General features: G+C 51.7%; 1 protein-coding gene and 1 long non-coding RNA gene across 3 annotated transcripts in view; one reads left to right on the plus strand and one right to left on the minus strand.

The window, feature by feature from the left end:
• LOC109517702 (disabled homolog 2-interacting protein-like) overlaps window positions 1-1,498 on the minus strand; it is an 89,758-nt gene extending 88,260 nt beyond the window's left edge. For both annotated transcript variants that reach the window (XM_019873021.1, XM_019873020.1), the window contains exon 1: window positions 1,311-1,498. In XM_019873021.1, coding sequence (XP_019728580.1) covers window positions 1,311-1,338 — 28 coding nt within the window. In that variant the 5' untranslated portion in view covers window positions 1,339-1,498. The remainder of the gene's footprint in view (window positions 1-1,310) is intronic.
• A 2,584-nt stretch (window positions 1,499-4,082) lies between these two features.
• LOC109517718 (uncharacterized) overlaps window positions 4,083-18,453 on the plus strand; it is a 31,111-nt gene continuing 16,740 nt past the window's right edge. Inside the window, exons 1-2 of the long non-coding RNA XR_002168600.1 lie at window positions 4,083-4,323; window positions 5,011-5,099. This is a non-coding gene — a long non-coding RNA (uncharacterized LOC109517718). The remainder of the gene's footprint in view (window positions 4,324-5,010; window positions 5,100-18,453) is intronic.

Here is an 18,453-nt window from a genome sequence, read left to right on the forward strand (position 1 = left end):
TCTCTCTCTCTCTCTCTCTCTCTCTCTCTCTCTCTCTCTCCGGCTGTCGCCCGCACACAAACGCCCGCCGGCGAGCGACACGCTGCATCCGAATCGGGATGGGGAGAAGCGCGGCACCATCGCACCCATGGCGGCCCGCGTTCTTCCATCAAGCGCCGCACGAGGCGTAGAGGACGTTTCAACTCCAAAGTTTTCGACTTGAAGATGACCAAGTCCAAACAGCACAATAAGGCGGCGTTGAGTCAACATACCGGAAGTGATAAGTAGTAATATATTGACACCCCCCCCACCCTCTAAAAAAAAATGTCAGCACAACTACATCGAAATGTCCCTTTTGTTGAAAATGCCCATTTGTAGGAGCTCGTCAAATGAATTTCCTTCAATGTTGTCACACAACAAATGCCTGGCTACGACCGAGCGCAACTTGTTTCCTCATTCCAAGCATGCGGCAGGCAACCTTTTAGTCGTTGGGCACCCCCCCCCCCCGCTCTCTTCTCTGTTTTTCGCCAAAGAACCCATGACACGAATTTGGACGGTTTGACAGAGGGGGGGCCGTACTCGCTTTTGTTGCCACCGGTTGACATCATAATGGCGGCGCGGTGACTTATTTGGACAGTCAATGAAACCAAAGCCGATTTTTCTTTGGACGCCGGCCGCTTCGTTTTTGGTTTCTGTGCTGCCGTCCTCCTCCTGCATGTTTGTTTTGGGGCTCGCGTGGAAGAGAACGGACGGACGACACTGAAGACGCGCAAAAGAAGCTTCGCGTTGCATCCGTGAGACAGGAGAAACCACAAATGCGCCCGAGGGACGGCGTTGAAAACCAAAAATTCAACCTTTTGAAATCGTCGGCGCTGCTTCCGGCGATTGACATGTGAGGGCGGGACTGAAGAGGCAACCCCAAGCAATCCAAACGCGTTTAACGTGCCGCCACCAATCTAAAGGCGTCGCATTCACCGAATAAGAATGAAAGCGACGAATCCATCATCTGATTTGGTCAAATTTCGGTCCCTGTCGTCGTGCCCTACGGCGCCCTCTTCTGTCCACTGAAATTTGCGTGAAAAACCGCCGCCGGGCTGGCGTGGCGAATGTCAGGTGACCAAACTCAGAGAACAGGTGAGTTGTGACGTCGGCAATTTGGGACGATTGGCGGAAAAAAAAAGAATCATCTGAAGAGCGTCTGGAGACGAGAGCTGGCATATCAAGTCGACATATTTGCAAGGAAACTTTTTTTTTTTTCAACTTGAAACATGGCTTCTTCATCCGCACGCCACTTTTTAGCCTTGAAAAAGTTTAGGGTGGTGCTCACTCACCATGCTGAGCCTCCGCTTCGCCCTCCATGGCGACTCACACATCCATGGTCAAAAAGGTCCAACAGTGGCGCCAAGGCAACTTGCGTTCGCCGCGTTTTCCTCTCTTTGTTTTGGCTTTTGCTCGCCAACCGAGCTGCTGCTCCCATTCAACTCACGCGAGTGGTGTGAAAGAAAGACGGGGAGGGAGAGCGAGTCCAGTACAGCGCTGGATTGGAGGGAGGAGGCAAAAATGTGGGGTGGGGGGAGGCGGGGGGGCAGACAGTGAGAGCGAGAGAGAGAGAGAGTTGTGGTTGTAGAGGGGCTTTTTGGCCCAGCGGTTTCAACTCTGAAAAAAAAAAGCTGTGGTCCGAGCAGCCCTTTCCCCCCCCCCCCCCCCTCCGTGGGGAAATTTTGCCGCTGGAAAAGCGTGTCATTTTGGGGTTGTTTGCTGGTGCCGTTTTTGGAATACAAAGGACACGCATGCGCACAGGCTGCCATGTCCAGGAAAATTCAACAAGAGCAGAGAGCTCTACCCTGTATAGCGCTGGTCCCCAAATGGATTTATTTATTTCTTTTTGGGGGGTCGGGGGGGGGGGTGCGGTGTCACGGACCAGTCGAGACGAGTGCACCCAAACCTCCTGTCCGAATCATGGCTGCCCATCAGTTGCGCGTTTAGCTCGCTGTGCCTTTGGTCAATTTGTTTCTCTTACTTTCTTCTTCTTTTCTTTATTGTTGATTTCAACGTGCCAAGCGATGTTCGAACGGGGGAATCCGATTGACTCGGGTGGCGCACCTTTCCGCCATGTGTGATGGAGTCCGTTCGCTGACAGCTGGCAGGTCAGGTCCCAAACGGGCCGAGGCCCGCGACCGTCTTTCGGAACAATTGCAACTTGCAGTTGGGAATGAACAGGCGACTAGAACACCTGAAATAAACTTGGTTGGGGTTAATGTGAGGAAATGGCCGCGGGTGTGTGCTGACTCCCTTTGAACATCAGCTCAAATGGACCCGGACAGTTCTGCGATTGTTATGAATGATATTCAATTGGATCACATTGCTTTCCGTTGAGTCAAATAATCAACATTTTTCAAGGAAATGCACGTTTTCATGACAGGCATGTGAATCGAAGCAATGTTTTTCCACCAAACCACGATGGTGAGAATCTATCCGACTTGCCTTTTCGACTCCATCTCGCTGCGATTCTTTCTCTTGTTCCGCATTCCGGCCGACCGACAGACGTCTTCCCGTTCACAGGCCGGCATTCCCGTGCGTGTGCTTCCCAGCAAGGACATCTCACTTTGGGTTCTCGATGTGGACCCGACTCAAATGCGAGCAATGCGAGGCAGAAGGACTCGCAAGAGCTTCGCTCACTCGTACGGCCTTCGCGATCCCGTCGTCACATTTCAAGGGCTCATTCCAGATCATTGCGGGAATTCGATTTCTTGCTGGATAGGAGCGATTTTGTTCAAGACAAAAAAAAAAACACAACCAAAAACACACCACCACCACCAGCAGCACAGCGGCAAGCGAGTGGGTGCTATTTCTGTGAATAAATGGCTCCCTCTATTGGTCAGGAGGTGCATACCAGCTTTGAGGATGACTTCAACGAGCCGATTTAATATGCTGGTCACGTTCCGGGCTCCTGTTGTTCCCATACCGAAAAAAAGAGAACCTACGTTGCCACGTTGAAAGATTTCTCCAAATCAAGCGAGTGGCATTTGGTGAATTGCGGAGAATCTCCGCAATTGATTCACCGATGAATAATGAGCAGCATTCATCGATCAGAATGTTTTGAACTCGCGATTGTTTGTCCTACGTGAGGTGGTGCGTGGCCGCCTCATAGTGCACAGGGCTTGCCTGCCTGTGTGGAGTTGGCATGTTCTCCCCGTGCGAGTGTGGCTTTTCTCCGGGTACTGCCTGCGCCGGGAGCGGCGGAAGGATGCGGCTACCTGTTCTTCATTCATGAGCGCGGCTCGGCCACGTGACAGCCGGTGTGGCGACCGGCGTCGGACCTCTGCAAAGAAAAGTCAACTTGATCAGACGATCGTTTCATTGACAACCCCCGCATCCAACCGCTTTGCCGCGTGGCGTAGCAGGCCTTCGAATGTGCGGCCGCATCCACTCCAATTTGCAATTCAATGACGGCGGCGGTACAAGGGGAGACGTGCGCTGCTATTCGTTGGCCTTGTGTTTCTGTGTGTGTGTGTGGTACTGTCACGCGTGAGCGCGCTCCGTGCTACGCCGTGTGCGAAAGATAAGCCGTGTTCCAAACAGATCGCAGATTGCCGGCCTCACCGTGCATCTGCATGCATTCGGCCACCGCAGCCTCCCGGTGGTCGATTTTTAGTTGTTATGGTTTTCTGCCCCCTTAAATTTGTATTTTGTTCTAATTTTTTTTTGCAAGTCCTCCCGAGAGTTGTGATGACGGATTTGTGTGTTTGACTTTTGGCCCTGTTCAATAAATGACTGAAATTACATCGGCGACTGCTGTGGTTTTGCGGAGGGGCCACAGTGAAGGGGAGTGAGAGGAAAAAAAAAACCCAAACAAAACAAAAGTCTTTGTAACCTGTGTATCAAAGACAGTTTAATCTAATTATTTGTGAGTCAACGTTTGCAAACGGTGAGGGCCATTTTTTCAACTTTGTCAGCCTGCTCCAAAAAGATAAGATGAGGTTAAAAAACAACAACAACAAAAAAAGAAAACAAAATCCGTCCAATGGCGTCATCTTGCCACACGGTTGCGCCTCATTGAGTGAACGGCAGAGGGCGCCACAGCCTCAATGTTTGCACACCAACCAAGATGCAAGATGGCCGTTCTCAGCGACTGGGCGTGACAACGGAGCCTTTCGACAAACCAAAGGGTGTCAATTAGGTCTTCAAAGTTCAGGTGAACAAGCGTGGCTTGCAAACGTCAATGACTAATTCGTCTTGAAAGTCATAGTTTACTGACATGAAAGACAGATGAGGATTTTCAACAAACGGCACTTTGAGCAAGCCGACGAAGGACTTCTTTCTTCAATAAGCACAACTTAGGCGGTGAGTCGTTCACAAACCCGATGCACACGTTTGTAAACAACAACAGAACATTTTGGGTTTTCAAGAATCGAACGTAAACTTTCAGGATGATTGTCGAGTCTGCCAAGAATTTAACATTCATGATTTGAAGACAGGGGGGGACAGTTTTTGACTTCAGTTGACTCCAAACAACAAAGACCGATTAGAGTCAGAAGTAAGGCATTAAAGACAGCTTAGAGCAGTCTACAGAAAAAAGGATGCCTTCAACAAGCTGAAATGATGGAATTTTATGAACCCGAAGGATCATGTCATCTTACAAGAACCTTCCTGAAGTTATTTTTTTGTAAACGTCAAAAATAAATTTTGTTAACTGACTAGTGTTTTGTGAACATTGAGGAAAACAATCCGAACGTTGAGCATCAGGGAACATAACGCGTTAAACACCATCGACACTTTTTAGAGTCTTCATTCATTCATAAAGATGAGAGACAGAGAATTTTGAGACAATTGACCCAAGACTGTGTTGCTGTAGCTACCAGGATATCCATACGGGGGCGCTGTTGCTCCATGCATTTTCCCCTCCTTTTTCTTTCTTTTTTTTTCAACGAAAAATCAGTGGACTGTTCATTTAGTAGATGTCAAAAGAAAAAAAAAGGTAAATGCGACAAGGTGAGATGCATGACTCATCTCGCTCTCGCCTTCACACAGCCGAACGGGGAATGGCACAGGCAACAGGGGGCGCCATATTCATCCCATCATTTTCAGTCTTCGGCTTTGGATTCAGCGTGAGACTTGAGGTGAGTTGGACCGTTTTCGTGCTTTCCACGGTCTTTGTTCTTCATTTTATTGATTGCGTGGTGTTGTCAGAATTCTTTTTGCTCCATGTACTGTACAGCGCTTTGCCGACAGCGCTGGTTGTTTTCGAGTGCTCTGGAAAGGCAGCTGAGTTGAGTTGACAATGATCTTTCCTGCGAGCCTCACGTCAGCGTCAAAGACCATCAACAAACTCAATGTGCATGTTTCTGTAAACATCAACTCCACTCAAGTGTATTTCTCGAGCACATTGAAACAACCAGCGCTGCCTTCAAAGTGCTGTATACGGAGCAAAGATCATATATACAACAATGAAGCCCATTACTTCTCGAACATTTGTTTTTGGATAATGTCTTCAACTTGACTGCCTGGTTTTTCCTCACCGTCAAAAACACGCGGGCTCAACATGCAGTCCAGTCCGTGCTTTTTGTAGACTTGGAGAGCGCTCGGTTGCATTTGTCCGACTTTTCGCGGCTGACTCTCTGGCCTGATATGGCATTGTCACGTCTCGAAATGGCAAATCTCCCGTCTGACAAGCAGAAATGAGAGCGAGGAAGAAGGTGGGGCCGGCGGGCCAAGAAAAAGTCCCCCGGAGTAATGAAAGCTCTCCCCTCTCGGAGGTCAGACAAACAGCCTATCTTGTCATCTTCCCCATTCCGGTCTTCTATCGCCACCTCCTTTCTTCCCCTCTGCTCTCAAAGTCACAACAAGAGCAGAGCACGCCGAGGCCATTTGTCAGAAAGGGAATGCCGCGCTGTTTATTTCTCCCGCCGACTCCCCGGAGAAAAGAAAAGATTAGCTAAGTCAAGTATTTACGTCGGCTTAGCAACCGAGGCAAAGTGTTCATATCCGAGAGCGCGAGTAAAGCATCGGAAAGCCCTTCTCTCGCCGGGAGGAGGGAGTGAGGGCAAAACAAAAAAAAGGGGGAAAAGTACAGGAAGGAGCATTGCCTTCCCTGACAAAAGCTTGAAAGAGCAGGAAAGCGAAAAAATCCTCCAGCAATCCTTGCGGACAAAAATAAATAAATTAAAAAGGAAGCCGGCCTTTTCCATCCTCTTTTCCCAGACTTCTTGGAAGCTGCCACAAAAGGTGCCAGAGAGCACGCGCGCGCATGCACGCGCACACGAAAAGCCTCTCACATTCAACAGGAAACTCGCATGTGAAATGCAGAACAAAAAACTCGCAGGCACACAACCCTCTTAGAAGGCAAATGGATGCAAATGAAGGGCTTGATAAGGAAACAGCCAGCGTGCTTCTTGGACCTGATCAGCAGCTTGATCAATAAGCGGCTCAATCTCCAAGGGAAGGGGTTGCGATGATCGGGTCACCGGGGTCCGAAAAAAAATGGGAAGGGTGCGTCTGTTTCGTCCCCGCCCGCCTCTGTTGAAAAAGTCAAGGAAGGAGCCAAACGGCATCACGCACGGATTAGGGCGTGATCACCAACGGAGCTTTGTCAGCAACGTCAAAGACCTCATGGTCAAATGTCGAAAAAGGGACATCTTTGCACTGGTGAAATGGATTCTGTGTTCACGGTCACCTCATCGCAGGTTTTCCCTTCCTCTATGCCAAGCTTGGGTTTTTTTTTTTTTTTCTTCATGATCTGGATTCTTAACGAGACAGATTTGTGGCTCGTCACGATTAAAAGTGGACAGCCGGACGATGGAAAAGTGCAAACGTAGCTCTGCTAGCGTGTCGCTTTTCAACACGGTCGGTCTCGTTTGTTGAAAATGTGCCAGCGCGGCGTTATTGGCAGAGAAGGGCCCCGTTTTTGCAGATATGACGCTTGACCTCAAGGCGGCGCCGTGCCGCGACTCTCCCCGAATTGAAGTGGCGAGCTGAGCGGGCAGATAATTAGCAATGAATTCAGCCACTAATGGCGATATTTGCTCGAACCTCTTCAGTGGCTCGCTCGCTCTGTGGGCATGGCTGGAGATTTATGTCGGGATAACAATAGTAGCTCCAGTTGCTGAGATCAAACGATTTTATTTCGGTTGTAACCAGGAGAAGAAGTGGCAGTGAAGGAGGCGGGGGAGTGTGGGGGGGGGAACCTCTTCTGGGAACGCTGTTCCAGATTCTGATATCCACTTTGCTTTGTCTCTCTCTCCCTTGGCCCTTTGAAAGATTTAGTAGGAATTCTGGGCTAACATGCCGACAATTGCCGCGTTCCCCCGTTTTCCCCGAGAGGCGTCCGTCCGTCACGCGGCCAACATCTGGATGCGGACGCGCCGGATGGCCGCGCCGTCCCGAGGGGCGGCTTCCTGCCTTCCGTCCCTCGCCCCGCGGAGACCGCCCTGTCCCTCGCGCCACAAATCCACCCGTCCGTCTGTCTGTACCCCGTGGGCTCGCGGGGCGGGGCTCGGCTGGGGCCAGTCTGCCTTTCTGGGCAAAATGTCGGCAGCTGGGCGGGTTCCTCCAAACGCGGGCCAAGGTTAAGCCGATGGACATAATGCCGCGCGAGCCCTCCGTGCGGCCTTTGAGCCCATCTCACCTGCAAGCGCCCCGCAGCGCGCCCTCGCCTTGTTAGGGCACTCGCGCCATACGACGGCCTTTGTGTTCGCTATGCTAATGCGTGCCCTCTTCTCCATATCGATGAGAGCGGGAGAACAAGCCGACAGATGGCCGGGGGGAAGCGGGAGGCAGCGAGCGCAAAACGGGCCGCCGCCACCGCCCATCTTCACGTCTCCCTTTGGGAATTGGAGATTCACAAGATTCTGGTTCACACTTGTTGGAGCTGAAGGCGAGCCTTCATTTCCAGCATGGCTCATCTTTAAAAGTCAAAGGCGACCCGAGCGTGATAACGTAGGCTAGCGAAACCAGGGAAGCTTCGCCAAACGCGGCCTTGAGTACAAGAAGTAGCCGAGCATTAGCCGAGTGTAGCATGATGATTCATGCCTTTGGCCACCTGCGAAACCCCCAACGGGACCCCCCGCAGAAGATCATTAGTCTGCTTGTCATTGCGAACGCTATGACGCCAGAGACTTTTGCAACAAAGCCGGCATATTGCTGCAATATTGCTCCTGTGGAGATAATGCGGCAGCGGCGGCGGCGGCGGCGGCAATGGAAGCGGCGCGATGAGTCCCATTGATTTCCACTCAAACCCGAAAATTGTCACAGCGTCTGGACAAATTGCAGACAGAGTGAGACGGGCCGACTGACTCTCTCTCTCTCTCTTTCGTGTCCGTCGCTTGTCAAAGATGTTTGCGTTTGGGGCAGCGCAGCCTTTCTGCTCATAACCGCGGCAGTTGACAACATTGCGGCTTGTCGAAATCGCCGTTGATATCGACATTGGCTCCGATGAATACGAGCGCTCCAATCAGATCGTAGCGCGTCCGTGGATGACGGCTCAAATTTCGCGTCATGCTTTTATCGAAGGTTTCCAAATGTCGAATAAATGATTTCCGGGCTGGCTTACGAAACATCTCTCCAGAGACTTTTCCGCCATGTTTATTAATGTGCATTGACTCCGCTCAATCAAACAACAAATCGAAAAATCACACGGGCGGCCGGATCTGGACCTGTTCAGCCGAGACAACAAACCCCGCATCATAATCTCAAGCCCCTTTTTGATGCGACCAAAGCCGTCCGACACGCCGAAAACGTTAGCGCCCGCATTGATTTGCCTCCGGGGACCAGACGGACTTTGTCGAAGCGGGGCGTGGCCTCGGTGCGATCACGAGACGTCCGACGGGTGGCGTCGGACGGAATAACGGCCCTGCCGCTCTGGTGACTGATGCGCAATTCTCCACTTTATCCCGGTGCCCTAAATAACCTTCAAATGACTTCACAGTCCAATCGGTGCTGTCTTCGTCACACAGTTTGTTACCAGCCACCCCAAAGAAAGTCGACACTCAAGGACTTGGAAGCGAGGCCTGATAAATAAAGGATGGATGCTGCTGATATCTCGCCTGGAAAGCCGCTTGGCCCTGTCAGCGCGGCAGGCGCTTGCATCAGTCTTCGCTCTACCTGCAATGCTGAGAAGAGGATTAAAGGTGAAGAAGAACAGCCAGCGGGGCGGAGAGGAGGAGGAGGAGGAGAAGAAGAAGAAGAAGAAGAAAAAAAAACAAGCGCAGCCATCCTTTGGTAATCCACCAGCTGGATCTTCACAGAGGATTAGGAGACGATAAATCTTATTCGCTTTGGTCGATAATGACTGTGATCTTGGGGTCACGGTGGGTCGCTCGGTGCGCAATGCGGCTTGTGACAAATGTACATTTGCATTCCGCTTACGGGAAGAAAAAAAATGTGACGGCTCATGTTGTCACACGGGGCCGAAAAAATAGATTGCGCACAAGCGGCCGCTGCGCATGAAAGGAGCGCGCCGCTCACGACGGTGCGCTTGTTTTCTTCCAAACTTGCGAGGTCCCGCCGGGCTTGTGTGCCGGGCTCTTCTCAGGGCGCCCGCTCCATTGGACGGATCGACACCGAGGCCTTTCGAGAGACTTTGTGATTTGAGATAAAAATGCGCCATTCGAGCTACTCAAAGAGCAGAGGAGGCAAAACTCCAAACCTGCGTGTATTGATTGACTTTTTTAGTGAACAAGGCAGGGCAGCTTTCAGCAACTCCTCCTCCGATCGCACATCGGTGACTCACCCCCCCCCCCCACATCTGGCAGGAGCGTCGACAGAAATCCGACTCCTGAGAGATGCGCAGCAAAACTTGCGACATTGTGCAACCGACGACCCGGTGAGGTGAGAGCAGATGCTGTTGTGGCAACTCCGAAAAGATTTGCCATCTGGCCTTGTGCTGAACTCGCCTTTCTTTCATCAAGATGCTGGAAAGTTGTTGCTTTCCTGTGTGACTTGCAACCGTGTTTGTCATGTGTTGCTTCACACTTTCGTTCAAAAATATTGTTCAGGATTCTCGCGCCTTATTTACCGGAAAGCAAAAAAAAAAAAAAAAAGATCTATATCGGCTAGTTGCTGTAAACGTCCAAGAAACTGTCAGTATCTTCATCAGAGTTGTATGTAACTTGACCGTTCCTTCAAAACAACTCGACGCACACCTAGCTAGTCATTCAGATTCAGAAAACTTTATTTATCCCCGTGGGGCAATTCGAGTCATGTCCAAATTTGGACCAATTAGCAGTTTTCCCTCCTCGGTGTCACAGCACTCGTTTGTCTTCCTAGTTGTCAGGTGTGAATAGGCAGCCGGCATTTTCACAGGGGACTCTCGCAGTCTTTCACACTAGTCATGAAGTTCAAAATGGAAACAAAACAAATGTTGCTCCGCCTAGGTTGGCTGTGTGCTACAGACCTCCAGAAGCAGGCGTTTTCCGACCCTCCGATATTTGGAAAACAACAAATATTGGAATCCGCCTATGTTGGCGTCTCACAACACAAGTGCTAAAGACCTCCAGAAGCAGGCGTTTTCGGACCCTCCGATATTTGGAAAACAACAAATATTGGAAATGATGATACGGGAGCAACTTGGTCACATCTCAGGACCAAAGCTGGCGTCTTGAAAAAAACAATCATTTGTGGAAACCTTTTTTCCCGATTGTCAGACCCGAACGTGTCACTTTGCAGGATACGGGAGCAACTTGGTCACATCTCATGACCAAAGCTGACGTCTTGAAAAGACAATCATTTGTGGAAAAACCTTGTTTCCCGATTGTCAGACCCGAACGTGTCACTTTGCACCGCTGAACGGAAAGACAAACTGCGATTTCGGCAGCCCTCCAAGTTGATATTTTGGGATGCGAACTGATGAGATGACGTTTGCAATTCTTTTTAGCCCCAGTGGGCAAAGTACTATTGATGGAATTTTTTTTTTTTTTTAAACCCTTCTTCCGGCGGATTAAGAAACAAGTTTGCCTCTTAGGCACGGAGCAACCTGGCGATGGCTAAATATGAAACGGCCTTGCGGGCGGCTGACATTTTGCCGTTTCCTAACCTGACATTTAGCGCTCACGGTCCGACAAACAAGCGGCAATCTGTCAGAGGCGGCAGACCTACTGCAATAACTGAAACTGTTGAAATGATTGGATCGGGATGAGTGTGAGAGCGATGAAATAAGACATTGATTTTTGAAAAGCCTGTGAATGAAATGATGGAGTGACCACCGCAGTCCCACTCGCAGTCGGCGGGATGGCTTTATTTTTATAGTCCTTTGCCAAAGCATCAAGATTCGAGAGGCCCGTGAGATTTTTGGCTCTCTCCGAGTCTCCTTTTTCACTTGAGTTTTTGTTCGGTCAGGCAGGGAGCGCTTTAGAGCGCCGTAGAGTCAACGTTCAAAACAAACCAAATCTTCCCAAGGCACGTTCGGGTGCACGCGGAGGTTATGTTCGATTCGTAGCGGGATTATGACGGGGTTCTCGCAAAGAATTCGCACGTTTGAGTGAATATTCCATGCAGTGTTTTTGCCGGAATGTGCTTGCGTCAAGAACGTTCCCGGTCGCGCCGCCGACGTCTCCCGGCGGCCGTTGACAGTCAAGACAAATCCGAAACGTCCGAGTGCCTTCTCTGTCGCGGTAAGAAGGTAAAAAAAGAGCCTTTTCTCTCCCGACGCCGCGAGGCCGACACCGGTAGCTCAGCGTCTCGGCGAAGACTCGCTGCCGGCCCTCGTCGCCGATCGCAGCGCGGGGGCAGCCAAGCGTGCGAAATGGACGGAAAAAGCCGCAGATCACGTTCTGCTAATATCCGCAGAGTTGACGGCGTCTGTTCGCCGCTGCGGAAGAAAGAAATACCCACGCTTTTAGAAAACTCGGGTCGAGTCGCTCTCGGGTACAACAAGAAAACGGCAAGAGACGAGACACATTCAAGTCGCGCGCTTGATTTGATTATTTTTTATTTTTCATCGAAGACTCGTGCAAGTTTGGAATCTTTCTTTCAGATCGTGGATCGGAATAACGGCTCCAATTTTGTGTGCATTTACAAGCAAAGTTTTCCCTAAAATGTTAGCGGCATTGTCAGCACATCTGGGATTGATCAAGTTCAAGTTCTGCGCCAATTTCGAGGCGCCTTTTCCCCTGAATATTTGGGTCACATTCCGAATGGTACAACCTTTTTTTTTTTTTGTTGAAACGTTGACTGTGAACATGAAAAGAATACACAGTACAACAACAAAAAAAAGAATCATTCCAAGATATTCCTACAGGACGGCGGGTGTCGTTTTTCCATAAAAGTCCGTCTGTTTGCTTTGAATGCTTGCCCAGTAGTGTCAGCATTTTTTGACATCATCGGCAAGGGTTTTCAAATTGATATGCGAGGCATGCAGCCTCCAACCCCAGCTCCCGTTTTCAGGCACGGAGAGAGTGTCTCGGGTCTCTGCAGGTTCGTGTCGTGGAAAAGTGGCGGTCGTGAGATTTGCGGCGTGGGCGCTGACAGATGTCATGTTTTGTCAAGATAGGCCGGCTTTGGCGGCCCGCTTGGCGTTTGGCTGGCACCGCCCGCGCTCAGACCTCGGAAGCGGCCCGAAGGCTCTCATTAGCCTCCTTCATCCGGCTTCACGCGGCCGCTGCGTTATTGTCGCCGCCGGTGCCGCTCTCGTATGCGGCGGCCGCGGCGGGCTGTGGATTTGCAGTCGCGGCCTTCACTTGAGGACTTGCCGCGCTTAATCCAAGCGCCGCTTTCACCTGCCAATTCTGGAAAGCGTCAACCCGCTTTCTCATTGAGGCCACTTTTATCCTGTCGGGAGGAAATCGAGACCCGGATGGCGCCGACTGTCTTGAATTTCAATGAAAAGAAGACGGAAGTGAGGGTGTTTGGTCCCAGTGGCCCTTGTCCATCCTGCGGACTCGGACCCCCCCCCCCCGACTCCTTATCTTAAGCCGACAGTCTCGAACTTGGGTCTTCAACTGGACAATGATTTCAAATTGGACCGGCGTCGGACAAGCCATCTGCGTGACATCAAACAACATCCAACTGAAAATGCGTCAATGTTTTGCGCTTGTGGATGAGGCTGACGCTCGAATAAAAGGCAACTGCACTGCGCCCTCACCGTTCCAAAATTGCATTGCGATGTCGATTTCGGCCTGATCAATTGCTCCGCCCTGATACAAAAGTAAACACGCGCTTCCATATTTGTGATGTGATAACGGCGGTCCCAAGACGTGGATTTTGGTCGAGGAGGTCCCCACCGTAGGCTCAGGCGCCACATGCCGCTGGATCAAATTGGCAGCAGGCATCAAGCCCGTTCACATGGCACGTCGTCCACTTAACGGGCGAAATGTGCTGCGGGCGGCGCGTAGATTGGCCCCCCGCGTTCCAAGCGCGCGGCTTCGCTTGACTCATCAAAGTTAGCGGCGTGCATTTGCGCGCGTGCTGGTGCTGGCGTAACCTCGTTCCTGCGAGCAAAGCGCCGATGCCCCGTCGCGCGATGAGCGTACTTTTTCCGTGTTTGTTTCTCCGCCGCGTGAATATTGCTTCGCAGGCCTCGCTGGCTTGCTCCGGAGCGGCACGCCGGAAATTTACTGCGGCCGTAATGCTATTTTCCACTGGAAAGGTGACCTCCACTCCCGACCGTGATGAATCTGTCGCGGCTTTCTGCGCTCCGTTGCTATGCGAAGGGTAAACTCTGGAAGGGAGTTAATAAAACCTATAAATAGTCAACGAATAGAGAAACTCAAGAGGGGGGTGGGGGGGGGGGCACTAAAAAATTAAAACTGTACCAAGCTTGGAAACATGCACATCGTGTAAGTCGAACGACCTTCAGAATCAAACTGAACATTTCAAACCGAGTGGAAAGGAAAACATCCGATGGCGTCAATTTGCTCATCCTCAAGGCGGTCAGTGATCGACTTTGAGTCGCACGAAATCCGTATTTCCCGTTCTTTGCTACGTGGCTCATTAAAACATCGTGTCAAAATCAGGTCAAGACAAGTGGCGACTGTCGCCGCCTTCCATCAGCCTGGAAACGTTCTGCTTGTGGTCCCAGCACGTTGAATAATCCACCGACATTGACGTTGGATCGATTCCAACAAAGTGAGGCCACTTACCTGCCGCCTCCACCTTCTCGAGAGCCTTCCTTGACACGTAAAATCCGCCGTTGTCCGGTTACCGCCTTGCGGCCTTTTCCCGTCTTTGCTCTTGCACGCTTGCATTCTGCCTTTCAGTTCATTGTCCGCACTCGTTGACGCATTGTCCATGAAAAGAAAGCAAATGCCATCCGGAGCGGCCAACGGGGAATGCGCTGACTCTGTTCCGGAGCGCCGAAGGAAAGCGTCATAAAGAGTCATCGCGTGGAGGCCCACAACGTGAAGGAGCGGCAGGGTTGTCGGGCGGGCGCGCCGCGTCCAAAGGCAGCTCTCCGTTAATACGGCGGGAGTCGTAAAGCTGTCGCCGCCGCGACGCCGCCGTCCCGCATAAAAGTGATTTGCGGCAGCCGCGATGCGCCGGCCCTCAGTCCCCCTAATGACGGCGGGATCCATCACGCTCGTTTAATCAACGCTGAAAGGAAAGCAAAGACGACGGATGAGGCCATCGCGCGCCTCGATGGCCACTTCATAAAGTCGCTCTGCCGCGCCCGTGAAATTTTGCTCTTATCGGCGGCCACTGGAAATGATTCTTTCTTCAACGGACGCCGTAGTCATCATGTCAAAGCCATTCTGACCGAGTCCTCCGATATCTTCGCTCAAACATCGGAACATCCTCGTCCAAAAAGTCCTGAACGACCCACGAGCTATTTTCCAGGCTCTTGATTCAGGACAAGGCCAGAAGGCGGTCAAAGCGTGCTTTGTTTGGTGTCGTTTTGTTTGTTTTCCACCCCCAAACTTAACAAACTTGGGTAGCTGTTGCAAGAAAGACGTGACGAGAGAGCACGGAGACATTCAGCAAACTTTCCGATCGCTTTCTTCTGCTTTCAAAATAGAGGACACGCTTGGACAAAAACGGCAAAGCACTGGAGTGTGCACCTCCACTGCAATCTTGAAGGAGGGAGGCCCTCGTGGCATTTTTGACGGTCATTTGGAGGACATCAAAAGCAAAACAAAAACAACCTTCTCTCTCGTTTTCGGATTTGTATTTGACTCCAAATAAGTATGCTGTTGGCACTGCAGGAGCCTCAAACACTGAAAAGCAACCGTGCGCTCTCGATTTGGATGAACACGAAGGATCTAAAATCTCCCATTGAGCGAGCCGTTTGTCACCAGCCTGCGTTCTGCTTCGCCGCAGCCTGACCCAGCGGTTGGCTTTCCATGCTCAGCAGCCCACATCCAAGCCCGCCGTCGCGTCTGCGACCGCGCGGCTCACCTCGGCGGACCCCGAACCTCGTTAGGGGACCCGTGCCCGAGCCGTTGACGGCTCACGGAAGCCGGGCGCCGCCGGCAGGCCGAGAGGCGCGGATGCGAGACGGCGGAATGACGGCCGACCGAATGACGGCCCGGTATTACTTTGAGGTTCTCCCCAGCGACATTCAAGATATCAAAATGATTATTGGCGTTATCGGCATGTTTGTGCGTCACCATCTCCGCTCCCTCCGACACGCGCAGACATCCCGAGCCTGCGCCTTCCCTGCGGCTGGAGACTTCATGGTACATTAGCGCCTTGATGGAAGCGCTTTGGAGAAGGCCCCGGTGGGACCCGGCGGCGGCGGAGGCTCTCACAGTGCCGCCGACAGACGCGGGCGTAGCGCTCGATTATTACTGCTGACACTTGGCAAACACGGCGCGCCGGCAAATCGGCCCGGCGCACCCCGACGACGACGGCGGCGGCTGGCGGAAATTGAGGTGTAGGCAAACAAGGTGCGATTGAAATGACGCCGAAAAGGGAAAACGCTGGATGGAAGTTGGAGCCCTGGGAAAGCAAACGCCCAAGTACATATTGACGCAGGTCCCGCGCACTTCTGTGCCAGAGCTTTTTCATGGCCGAGAGGGAGGGCTGCGCCGCTGTATGAAGGGTTAGCGTCAATTTTAAGCACGGCCAATCAAAAAGGCCCCGAAATGGGATGTCACCGAAGCTCAGATCCGAATCAACACCGGTGAGCAAATTCTTGCCAGACACGCCGTGACAAAAACTCTAATTTGTTCTACTGTAATTCCACGTCGCCATCGAGAAGCTGCTAGCATGTGGGAAGCAGACATGTTTTTGCTCGTGCATTTGACTGGATTGCTTGAATATGTCAAAATAGCTTCTCCGGCATGAGTGGATAGATTGAGACGGATGCGTTACCGTACGTGACGCACTCAAGCGTCATATGTGTGTAGATCGCGCTGCGGGGACGTCAAGTCAAACGAGGGCTGTTGCACGTCGCCTCCAACAAATAGCTGACTCTGTATTCCAGCTGGCCAAACAAGGTTACTTCCACCTCGGTGCTACCCGATAAACATTGCAATCAGGTTACAGCACAATGCCAGGCAGAGCTTATCATTGCGTGTGTGTGTGTGTGTGTGTGTGTGTGTGTGTGTGTGTGTGTGTGTGTGTGTGTGTGTGTGTGTGTGTGGGATGACGTGTGTGTGTGTGTGTGTGTGTGTGTGTGTGTGTGTGTGTGGGATGAGACACCGACAAATTCCGTTTGTGAGCCTTGTGGGACGAAAAGTTCCACCATATTAGATTTCCTGCTTTATTGCCTCAACCAAACTCCACCACCTCAGGACTTCCTCCCATTAGTTCGACCCCCCCACCCCCATTAATCCCCTCAAAACAAAACTGAACACCCAATGCTTGTTTTATGTTGACTTTTTTCCGCAAACAAAATTCTTTGTTTTCTAGTTAGCTGTGTTTCACTGTCATCTGCGGCGGGAAAGGTTGCGGGTGGTCTCTGTCGACGGGCTTTGTGTCACTTGGTCCGCGATAGCATAGAAGCCGCAAACGTCGCGATTGCAATCTTCACGCCGGCTCTCGGCGTATTGATCCTTGCAGCTTTTGTCCCGCTCGTCTGTCTCGACTTTGACGTTCGCAATTTGCAAAGGGGAATAAGGGGAACCGGCCCATCCCAGAGGTTTTTTGAGGTTGTGCCCCCCCCCTCCCCCCCAAAAAGTCACCTTTGATTTGACTCGCTTGATTAATACTTTGCTGTCTCGATGATTTTCACGCCGCTCTTCTGGTTTGAGACTTTTGCACGTGGCCGTGCGTGTGCGACGTGTGCAACCGCAAATGCTCTTGCGCGGGCCTCTGAAATATTGCAGCTGGAAACCAATTGCAAGACAGCAAAGTCAATTGAAAAATGATTGAGATATTGCCCATTCTGAGCACTTTCCAAGCAGAGACAAAGACAAAGTACTCCCCCCCCCCACGAAATCCATTGAGATCTCATCGGTCTCGCCTGCAGATTACGACTCTCCTCCCCCGTCATTTGCATCGCCTTCAACACATAAGCAGAATAAATAAAGGGCGAAGGAAGCGCGCCGAGCTACTAACCACATCGCCTCCCTCATCATTTATTCACTCTGCGTTGAGACTGTTGCTGACGACGCATATGATTGCCCGACCCCTTCTCCTTATTTGTTGAAAACGTGCGTGTGTATACACCCCCCCCTGCCCCCACCACAGCACCACCACCACCACCCACCTAGCTACCTACCTGCGGACTTCAGAGCCTGCTGGGCCGCTTTGCTAGACTCCGGCGCTTCACGTCAGGCGTCCAACATCTGGACGGCGGCTTCCTTTCAATTTTCAAGACGCCCTTTGCCCCGAAACGCCTTTTCCCGGCTTCCGTCGCCGGAATGGCGAAAGGGCAGCGCCAAGGGATGCCAATTTCTGGGATGCTGTCGGGAGCCAAGTGCAAACTGGACTCGAACAGTCCAGCAATTGGAATTACGATGCGATTGGTATCCCCATTTCTCAGTCACCAATTGCGACGCTCCAGAATGTGAAGCCCACAAAGCGGCGACTGTCACGTTTTTTTTTCATTCTCGCACCCCGCAAAGGAGGAAGTTGCTCCATTTTGCATGGCGACGGCGTGTCCATTTTCCGCCGCCTTGGCTCCCGGCACGGTCGGGGACTCGTCTGACCAAAGGCTGTCTTCCGCAGATTGTCCCGATTGTGAAGCAGCTTTTCCTCCTCTAAAACGCAGCAGCCACGACACGCGCCGTCGTCATATCGGTAAATTCCGTCCGTTTTGTTGCCGCCGGCGCTTAATCTGATCATCTCTACCTGCCAGCTGAGACACTGATACGGCGACGTGCAGTTGTTGCGGTGATTCGCTAACACCCAAATGGGAGGGGGGTGGCGGGGGGGGTGGGGTGTGGAGAAACAGCCACCTCTCCACCAACTCGCTGTGCAGCGGGGAACATTTTGGACGTGTTTTCCGACGCGATGGTGACCTTTCAGCAAGTTGTGGGGGACATTTTCGGAAACGGCAGCGGGGCTGGGCATCTTGTCAGACTGTTGAAGGTCCTCGTCGCCAAGGGTTGGAGCAAGTTTGGCCATGGTGTGCTCCAAGCTTGCGGAGGTTTGGGGCCA

Source organism: Hippocampus comes, unplaced genomic scaffold (genome assembly GCF_001891065.2).
Source record: "Hippocampus comes isolate QL1 unplaced genomic scaffold, H_comes_QL1_v1.1 scaffold333, whole genome shotgun sequence".
Classification (NCBI taxonomy): Eukaryota; Metazoa; Chordata; class Actinopteri; order Syngnathiformes; family Syngnathidae; genus Hippocampus; species Hippocampus comes.